We start from the raw sequence: 10,586 nt of genomic DNA on the forward strand, positions 1-10,586 counted from the left end.
ATAATTAATTAAATTGTTTATCTATTTTACTAACTTACAATTTTTTATTTGGCAGCACTCAATCATAATAATCAATATTTAATTAATCTAGTTATTTTTGATACTTTACCTTTTTTATTTAGAGAAAATATCTAATAAACTCTTAATTCAACAGCATTTATTGTATATCTAATAAATTTATTAATTATCTATTTCTTTTTCATCTCCTACACTATTTCATGTTATTTATTCTAAAGTAAAAATATAAAATCTGATATAATAATGATAAAATATTTTTTATTTTGAAGCTAAATATCTATATATCTATGTATTATATTCTATCAAAAATAAAGAAAATTATTTTTAAGATTAAATAATCATAAAAGATAATAGGATTTAATTAAAAATCTTGTTAATTCTAAATAAAAAAACTATAGTATAAAAATATATTAGAATTTTTAACTCATTTTAACATTTTCGATATTAATTTTATTTTTAAACTGAAATATAATTTATAATAAATTTATTTAAAATAATTATTTCCAAAATAAATAAATATAATGTACATCTTTTGATTAAGTACAAATAAATTTAGCCATTCCTGATTTTAAAATTCCGCTGAGGTAAAAAGTCAAATTTTAGCAAAAATTTAGAAAAAAAGTAAATAAAAATAAATTAACGGTATAGATTAGAGTTTGCTCTACAAAATATATAAACATTTTTAAAAAATTGTTGCCCTATAATTGACTGATCTGAATATATTAAATTCTGGACTTAGTTACGTTGAACTATAGTTTTACATTTCAGTTTCTTACTAATAATTATCATTTGGTGAAGAGTCTAATACTTATTAATTTAGATTTGACTGATTTTATTAAATTTTTGATTTTTATATTCAAATGAATGTCAATTATTCACTTTATGCTTAGGAATAAATACAAATTGCTTTAGCTGATTTTCATTAAAAAAGATGTGTTTAAATTTTTCAAATTCCAATATCTTATTGACAATAAAGTTAATATCTGTGTATTCTGTTATTTTTTGCTGGCTGAAATCTATAAAGTTTGAAACCTTATTGCGCTTAAAACAGCTAAAGTAATGGTAAATAAAATTTTTGAATTATATGCCCAACTTATTAGTTTGGCTGATACCATTTTTGATCTTTTAAAATAATTCATTCTTTAAAGTCTAGCCTTAAGAAGATCTATGTTTAGGATTACCTTTTTTTTTGTTAAGTAAAGAGTTAATCATTGGACTATTTCCATATCTTCTTACCTTTGTACTCTCATTTTAGATTATAGAATTTTTAAGTTTTATTTTTTCATTTTTTTGTAGATTTTCTTTGTTATTCACTTTAGATTTTTCTTCTTTAATGTAATCTTTAAATTACTCTCCTTGTTTAGTCATTTAATTACTTTCATCAATTTTATTTTCTTTCATAACTAAAAGTAAACGTTTGGTCGACGAGCTCTCTTTTAAGTGGTAGCGAAGTGTATGGCTGGCTTAGCTAAATGTAGCCAACAAAAAACAATATGTTGTAAAAACCACCAATTTAAGAAATGACCAAGCTCAGCTTAGTATATGTTCTGTTAATATTTAATCTTTGCTTTTTTTTCCAAATATATTATAAGCTTGAAAATGCCTTAAGAAGTATCTTTTCCTGTTATAGCTGACTGCTAAGAGAATATCAATTAGCTTTACTACTAAATATCAGAACTTATCAATCCAATATCATCATTTTCATGGGTATTCATGTATGTGAAAGATACTATTTACAAAGCATTTGTATTTACACTGTAGTAAGTACCACTTGTGTATGGTATAAAAGGATTTTAATAGTTTTCAGCTTAAACTATATAATCTGAATAATAAACATGCATTTATTTATTATTATTTTTATTGGTTATTACTTAAGGATCTGCACAACCTTTGCCCTAGCAAGTAGAGATAGTATTTAATTTCCCGAATAAATATTTGTTTCAACTTAGCCTTCTAAGTAGAGATTATCTATGTCTTAAATACAATAAAGCTATTAATAATTGTAATTAACAGTGAATTAACTCTAGAGTGCAAGATCCAAATTTTATATCATTAAAGACTGATTAATATTTAGTATTTCCATTTTTGTCTTAAACAGGCACTTCTAATGAATTAAGCATTTGCCTTATAAATTGTTTCATCCATAAAAGGATTTTAGTTAGCGTCCAAAATACCAAAAGCAAAAATAAAAATTATTTCTATTTAAGTTAACTCTTGAAGGAATTTTTAATTCATTTTACTGAATTAGTTAAGGGTTTTCCTTTCTATAAATGACCAAACCATTCATAAATATTTAAAAAATACAAATATTACAAGAGAAAGACTTGCTGAATATTTAAATTTTAATAAATTTGTTGCATATTTTGTTATTTATCTTTTGTGTTATTTCTGCATAACATAAGTGACTTTTTAAATAAAATTAAAATTTCTGAAGGAATTTATTCCTGTTTATTGTTTCAAATAACTATTGACATTAAAAATTGATTCAGTGTTATATTTATATCATTCTACTCATCAATTAATTATGAAGAAATTTAAAAAAGAATTAGTTAACTAACTATCTTCTAATGTTTGACCATATTTTTAATCAATGAGGAGTAAACAAATATAATTAATTGAAAAATAAAAATTATTTTGATAATTCGAACATTAATTAATCTATTTTAATATTTTTATTAATTGTTATAAATCAAGCAACCAACAATTAAGAGTATCGACTCTTACTTTAGAATTTATATTAAAAAATAATATTTTACAAAAAAAAATAATTAAGAATATTGTATGTAATCTTACTGATTAATTTAAATAGAAGCTAAAATATTAAAAGAGTTTATTTTAATAAAATAAATAATTTGTAATAAAATTCTATTTAAAGTACTATTTTTAAATTACTTTATTAGTGATAATAAAAATATAAAACTATTTTAATAAAATTCAAATTTATTATTAAAATGATATTTATTCTCCTCCCTTTCATTTCAAAAAATTTTTGAATTAATTCTGTTTATTCACTTTAGATTATATTTTATATATAATTATTTTAAAATAGATTAATGAGTAAGTATCATAATCAATTATTAAATTTAGAAATTATAATGTTGTCTTAATAGCTAGTTTTTTAAAACAAAAATTTAATAACTTTTAAATAAATAAATAATAAAAAAATTGAAGTATAAAAAAATATAAAAAGCAAAGTATGTATATATTTACTATTTATATTCAAAAATTTATTATTAATAAAAGCTATTGATAATATAAAAACTGATTACTAATAATTTTATTATTTAATATTAATTACTTTATTAAACTAAGAAAAATGTGAATATTACTGAGATATTTATCAAAATAATTAATAAAATATCTAAATTTATATCAATTTTTGTTATACTTTCTTCAGAAAATTTAACAAATATCTAAATTTAGAGTAATTTTCGTTATACTTTCTTCAGAAAATTTAACAAAAACTAAAATATTTGAAAAAAATTTTAATTAATTAATTTATTTATTTCATCTTAATCTTTTTTTTAAAAATGCAGCTATCTTCTTACAGCTAATAAAACCTAAAAATTAATTACCATAAAGTAGAGAAATGAATTTGTTGTTTATAATTTCAAAAAAAAAGATAAATAGTCTTATCCTTAATATATTTTTGGCTTATAAATGTAAAAGTCATTAAATAAATCATTAGATACAGAATAGCTGTCCTCACAGTTTTAATTTTTTTGACTCTTTAATTTAGCAGAAAATTGACTATTTCTTAACAATTTTTACAAATTATTTAAATAAAATTTTTAAAAATAGGTTTTAGTAAATAAATATAAAAGGTTGTCTAAAAATTCATGTCCCTTTGAAAATAATTTACTAATAAGACATATCAAAGATATAAAATATCTGGCATTTATAGATTTAAACCACCTCTATTTGAATATGGTATCAACGTTTTAATATATTTAATTACAGTTAGAAAAATTAATTTCTTTATATTATTAATTTGAAATAAAATTAGAAAATTAAGTTATGAAATTAATTTTATATGAACTTTATTCTCTTATTAATCATTTAGATTTCAATATATAAATAACAAAGTAATAAATTATTTTAAATTTGAACTAAAATTTAGTTAATTATTATGAGCAATAATTAATTATTAAGTCATAAAACGTAATAGAAACTTAATCATAGCTTTTAAAAAATCTTTCACATCAAATGAAACCTAATATAATTTAGAGTAATTTTGTGTTTATTATTCTGTCAGGCAAAAAAATTTAAAAGCGGATGCTCATAAAAAGGAGAAAATCTAATAGCTCAGCCAAAAGCAGGTAAGAGAAAGATTATAAAATGAAGATTTATTCTATAGTAGATCTCTATTGATAGGTTTCATACATAGTCTCTGTATACTTATGAAAAATACTTAGACGCTTTAGAAGATATAGACTACAGAGAATATTAATCTGATGAAAGATAAATATGAAGATATCAATAGTCTGATATACAGAAATATAATGAGAAGAATAAGAAAATATTTTAAGAGAAAGTAAATTTTTTATAGACATTAACTATCTTTTGCTAACAGTTTATATAAGAATAGAAGGATTTAAAATCTGAAGAAGGTATTTAATATCTATTCCTTGATAAATGAAAGATATTAATTACAGTGAATGTATTTTAATAGAGAGTTTAAAGATATAATTATAATATAAAGATTATAATAGTAGGAGATTAAAGGCAATCAATATATCAATTCAGAGGATGCTAAGAAAATGTTTTTGGAAAGTCGAAGAAGTTACTTAAAAGAAAATAGATAGATTATAATATGGAAAAGTTACAAAAAACATAAAGGTTTGGTATTAAAGTTGTTATATATAATGTTATTTATGAAATGGAAATGACTACTGACATAATACTTATGATTTTGAGCGATTAAAACTAATGAGAGAAAATTATGTAGAGATTTTAACAGAAATCTATAATAAGCTGTATTTATAGTAAGTATTAGATAACTAACTAACAACTAAGAAAAGATGAAATACTCTTTACATGTATTCTATTTGTATCTAGCCTTGAAAAAGGCAGTAGCCTAGTGTACTATATATAATAGAATGTTTTACTGTTTATAAAAATGAATTATTAATCTTAAAATAATAGATGTGAAATAGATAATAATTAAAAATTCGACTCAAAAGTGTAAGGTAGAATTATCTTTAACAATTTCTAAATTATAAAAATTTACTGTCTAACTTTAATGAAATTAATCAAAAATTGTTAATTTTATAATTTGGTTTAATTTATTTATTTATTTTAAATTGATGTAAAATTTAATTTATCATCAAATATTTTAAAATAAAATATAATAATAATTTTTTCTAAATATTTAAAACTATATTTCCTAAAATATATCTTTCTTTATTGAAGTTATTTACAGATAGATAGAAACTTAATTATTAATTAAAATGAAAAATTATTTCTGAAATTAAATGGTTTTTTTATTTAAAATAATAAAATAATAAATAAATAAATAAATAAATAAATAAATAAATAAATAGTTAAATCTTACAAAACTTAATCAAACGATTATATTTAAACCATTAAAAAAATAATAACCAGAACCTATAAAATATCTAATCAGATCGTATTATAAAAATGAATGTATATCTTTCTATATTTTTTTTAATTGATCAAAGAAAAACAGCAGATTTTATTTATTTATTAATTATTAGATTACATTTAAAATAAATTAGAAAATATTTAATTAAAAATATAAAACATTAAATTTAAAAAAATACTGATAAAAAAATTAAAATTATTTTTTAGCAAAAAAATTTGAAATAAGTTTCAAAAGAAATAGATAGAAAATTGTAATTTTATATAGGCTTAAATTATGGTATTTAAGTTAGATGTTTTTATGAGAAGAGAATAAATAAGAAGACTTATTTATTAATTAATTAATATATCTTTTTAGGATGGTACAAATTAAATAAGAATATTTAAAAATAGTTAATCAAGAATTTTTAATTAATCAAAATTATTAATTTCTGATAATTAATTAATTAATTAACTAATAATCAAAGAAATATTAATGGCTAATAAAGAAAAAAAAATGGAGTAATAGAATAACTCTTTTAATAATCTAGAAGATGTATCCATCATTTTTTATTTTATTTATTATTATAAAACCTTTTTTTTAAATAAACAGTTAATCAAATCTAACTTGTAAGCTCTAACTCATATTGACTTACAGTTAAAGTAAGAAATATATTTTTATATTTATTTATTAATTTTTAATCATAAATTTTTAAAAGCAATATTTATTAATTTTAATAAAAATAAATAAATATTTTAAAAATTTTCTCTTTTTTATATATTTACAAAATAAATTAGAATAAATAAAATTTCATATCTTTCATTCATTCATTTATTCATAAATAAAATTTCATATAATCATTCATTCATTCATTCATTCATTCATTCATTTATACATTAATAAAATTCTTTTGTTATTATTAATAAAATAAATAGAAATTGTACTCTAAGTAAAGAATAAGTTGCTTAGCTTAACACTTGTTTAGTCTAATGTTAAAAATTAGAATCTTTAGTATTAAATCTTAAGTAATGATTTAACTTTATTATCTTAAATATCATAATTGATTACTTTTTATTATCAATCTAATATTTAGTAAGGAAAATATTTCAGATGATTAGATTAATTAATTATTTTTAGAATATCCCTACTTTAAATCTTTTGTTGAAACTGGTAATAATATGAGGTAAATATATTTTTTATTTTAATAAATCATAAATTTAGCCAACAAATTGTTTAACAAATTATAATATTGTCTTTTAACTCTTGCTATTTCTAGCATTAATAAAAAGCTAAAAGTTTGAATCTTGCTTTTTAAATTATGTTAAATAATACACTAATTTATATCTTTTTATTAATTTAAATAGCAATGATTAAATATATGACCAAATTCTGTTTTTCAGAAGTATTTTTTATGAAGGATACGAAGCTTGTTAAGAACCTAGGTAAAATAGAGTTATTGGTACTTAATTAAAATATTTTTTAATTTTAAAGATTAAATGAAATTGAAAATAAAAGTAATATTCTATTAGAAGAAACGATGGGTAATCTAATTAATCTCAACAGTTTAGACTTAATATTAGAGTATTCTTTTTTTATTTTATTTTTTTAAAATAAATAAATAGTTTATCTTTCAAAACTCATTAAAATTTTTCATTATTAATAGAAAATTATTTTAAATAAGTTTTTTAATAAAAGTGGAAATTCAATTGGTGATGAAGGTGCAGTTTAAATTTGCACAGTTCTACGTAGATGTAAAACACTTACTAGCTTAAATCTGCAGCTTTGGTAATTTTATTTTAATTATATTACATATTCAGTTATATTTATTGTATTGTTTTAAAAGTAAATAAATTATTTATCAAAAATATTTTATGAAAAGGAAAAATAAAATGGGTAATACAGGGATGTAGAGTATTGCAGAAGGTATTAGTAGTTGTGTTAAACTCACAAGTTTAATTTTAAATGCAGGGTAAATTTTATTGATTATAAATTTAAAATTTAAAATGATTTATCAATATAATTTTTTTTTCTAATTTTAAAAACTTAAAAAAGCTAAAATTTATTTGGGAAAGAAGGTGCATTTTATATTAGTACAGCATTAAGTAGCTGTAGAAATTTGACGCATTTAGATATTTGCCTGTCGTAACTAATTTTAATTATTTTAAAGGATAAATTTATAATTAATTGTAGATGCTTTAATAAATTTTTTAATCTATTTAATCCTTAAATAATTTTTGGGTTGTCATTAATTTTTATTGATTTATTATTTTATGTTTTATAAGCAACAATTAAATTGGAGAAGAAGGAGCATCTATTTTTTGTAGAGTAATAGGTAGCTGTAAATTACTTATTAATCTAAAATGCATGCTTTGGTAATTTTTATTTTTCATTTAAAATTAAAAATATTTTAACATTTATTATATTTTTCATTTGTTTAAAAAGTTTAAATTAATCTATGAAAGAATGGTAAATATATTTATTCGTATATTATTTTTTTATAATAAAAGTAATAATTAAATTGGGGATGAAGGAGCAAATTCTTTTGGAATAGCAATAAGTAGCTGTAAGTTACTAACTCATTTAAAATTTAATCTTAGGTAATTTTAATTTTAAAATATTGACAATGTAAAAATATTTTGTTAAATTTTTATTTTTGAGATTAGTTTAAAAAAATTAATGAACTAATAATTTGATTTATTTTGTTTAAAAAGGGAGAATAAAATAGGTGATAAAGGGGCATTAAACTTTGGATTAAGTTTAAGTAAATGCCATTAACTTACCAGTTTAGATATTGGAATCGAGTAATTAATTATCGTTTTTTATTATTTAAAAAAATTATATGATAAACAAATTCATTTAAAATAATTTAATTTAAAATGTTTTTATTGATTTAATATATTTATTAATAAAAGATTAAATTAAATTGGAAATGATGGAGCTTCTGCTATTGGTAGGGCTATTGGTAATTGTAAATTCCTGACAAATCTCTAGTTTTAGATTTAGTAAAATTAATTTTATCTTTTTCTATCCATAGCTTAAAAAACTTTTAATTATTTTACTTATTTTAAATTAAATTCCATAAAATATTTAAATAATTAATTAAATAATTTATTTTATTTGAATAGTCGAAATAAAATTGGAGATAAAGGGGCTTAAAATATTGGATTAGGCTTAAGGAATTGCACTTAACTTATAAATTTAAAATTTATTATAGGGTAAATTTTATTTATTATTTTTGAAAAAAATTATCTAAAAGCTTTATTATTTAAACTGAATTAAATAAGCTTAAATTTTATAAAATATAATGTCACTAACTTTAATTAAACATGATTTTCATTAATAAAAGCAAAAATTAAATTGGGAATGATGGAGCTTCTACTATTGGTACAGCACTTGAGAACTGCAAATTCCTTAATTATCTCAATTTTGATATTTGGTAAAAAATATTTTATATTTATTTATTGATAACTTAAAAAGTTTGAATTACTTTTTTTATTTTAAATCAAATTTAAATAGTTAATAAATTGATTTATTTTATAAGGAAAAATCAAATAGGTGATAGAGGAGCATAAAATATAGGATTAGGTTTGAGTAACTGCACTCAACTAACAAATTTACAATTTTACATAAGGTAATTTATCTCATTTATTACTTTTGAATAAAATTATGAAAAAACTTTTTTATTTAAACTGAATTAAATAAGCTTAAAATTTATAAAATATATGCCTTTAACTTTAATTAAACCTGATTTTTTTTTATAAAAGCGAAAATTAAATTGGGGATGATGGAGCTTCTACTATTGGTACAGCACTTGGGAACTGCAAATTCCTTACTAATCTCAACTTTTAAATTTGGTAACATTAATTTTATATTAATTTATCGATAATTTAAAAAGTTCGAATTACTTTTTTTATTTTGATTTAAATGTCAAATCAAATTTAAATAGTGAATAAATTGATTTATTTTGTTTGAAAAGGAAAAATCAAATTGGTGATAGAGGAGCATAAAATATTGGATTAGGTTTGAGTAACTGCACTCAGCTTACAAATTTAGGATTTGGGATAAGGTAAATTTATCTCATTTATAATTTTTGAATAAAATTATGAAAAAACTTTTTTATTCAAACTAAATTAATTAAGCTTAAAATTTATAAAATATATGCCTTTAACTTTAATTAAACGTGATTTTCATTTATAAAAGTTCAAATTAAATTGGGGACGATGGAGCTTCTACTATTGGTACAGCACTTGGTAACTGCAAGTTCCTTACTAATCTCGACTTTAATATTTAGTAACATTAATTTAAAATTAATTTATATATAATTTAAAAAGTTCGAATTACTTTTTTTATTTTGATTTAAATGTCAAATCAAATTTAAATAGTGAATAAATTGATCTATTTTGTTTGAAAAGGAAAAATCAAATTGGTGATAGAGGAGCATCAAACATTGGATTAGGTTTGAGTAACTGCACTCAACTCACAAATTTAGAATTTGGGATAGGGTAAATTTATCTCATTTATAATTTTTGAATAAAATTATGAAAAAACTTTTTTATTCAAACTAAATTAATTAAGCTTAAAATTTATAAAATATATGCCTTTAACTTTAATTAAACCTGATTTTTATTTATAAAAGCTAAAATTAAATTGGGGATGATGGAGCTTCTACTATTGGTACAGCACTTGGTAACTGCAAGTTCCTTACTAATCTCAACTTTTAAATTTGGTAACATTAATTTTAAATTAATTTATCGATAATTTAAAAAGTTCGAATTACTTTTTTTATTTTGATTTAAATGTCAAATCAAATTTAAATAGTGAATAAATTGATCTATTTTGTTTGAAAAGGAAAAATCAAATTGGTGATAGAGGAGCATAAAATATTGGATTAGGTTTAAGTAACTGCACTTAGCTTACAAATTTAAAATTTGGGATAAGGTAAATTTATCTCATTTATAATTTTTGAATAAAATTATGAAAAAACTTT

General features: G+C 19.4%; 4 protein-coding genes across 4 annotated transcripts; 2 read left to right on the forward strand and 2 right to left on the reverse strand. All coding sequences in view use genetic code 6, as the record gives it.

Annotated features, from left to right (window-relative positions):
* Window positions 1-885: 885 nt before the first annotated feature.
* Window positions 886-1,386, reverse strand: TTHERM_01485670 (hypothetical protein; the record flags this gene model as incomplete). The annotated part of the gene is made up of 1 exon (XM_001029486.1): window positions 886-1,386. One exon carries the CDS (start codon window positions 1,384-1,386, stop codon window positions 886-888), a length of 501 nt encoding a protein of 166 aa, XP_001029486.1.
* Window positions 1,387-1,415: 29 nt separating this feature from the next.
* On the reverse strand, window positions 1,416-1,859 carry TTHERM_01485680 (hypothetical protein; the record flags this gene model as incomplete). Its single annotated transcript, XM_001029487.1, has 1 exon — window positions 1,416-1,859. One exon carries the CDS (start codon window positions 1,857-1,859, stop codon window positions 1,416-1,418), a length of 444 nt encoding a protein of 147 aa, XP_001029487.1.
* A 2,559-nt stretch (window positions 1,860-4,418) lies between these two features.
* Window positions 4,419-4,951, forward strand: TTHERM_001485687 (UvrD/REP helicase amine-terminal domain protein; the record flags this gene model as incomplete). The annotated part of the gene is made up of 3 exons (XM_012799072.1): window positions 4,419-4,552; window positions 4,607-4,628; window positions 4,721-4,951. 3 exons carry the CDS (start codon window positions 4,419-4,421, stop codon window positions 4,949-4,951), a joined length of 387 nt encoding a protein of 128 aa, XP_012654526.1.
* A 1,143-nt stretch (window positions 4,952-6,094) lies between these two features.
* TTHERM_01485710 (tetratricopeptide repeat protein) lies at window positions 6,095-10,565 on the forward strand (the record flags this gene model as incomplete). The annotated part of the gene is made up of 22 exons (XM_001029490.2): window positions 6,095-6,154; window positions 6,212-6,261; window positions 6,535-6,624; window positions 6,693-6,782; window positions 6,964-7,041; window positions 7,091-7,180; window positions 7,295-7,384; window positions 7,479-7,568; window positions 7,652-7,741; window positions 7,882-7,971; window positions 8,107-8,196; window positions 8,311-8,400; window positions 8,512-8,601; window positions 8,725-8,814; window positions 8,946-9,035; window positions 9,141-9,230; window positions 9,364-9,453; window positions 9,576-9,665; window positions 9,800-9,889; window positions 10,012-10,101; window positions 10,236-10,325; window positions 10,448-10,565. The coding sequence occupies 22 exons, from the start codon at window positions 6,095-6,097 to the stop codon at window positions 10,563-10,565; spliced, it is 1,926 nt and encodes a 641-aa protein (XP_001029490.2).
* Between the last annotated feature and the right edge of the window lie 21 nt (window positions 10,566-10,586).

Source organism: Tetrahymena thermophila (assembly GCF_000189635.1).
Source record: "Tetrahymena thermophila SB210 genomic scaffold scf_8254526, whole genome shotgun sequence".
NCBI classification, from domain to species: Eukaryota; Ciliophora; class Oligohymenophorea; order Hymenostomatida; family Tetrahymenidae; genus Tetrahymena; species Tetrahymena thermophila.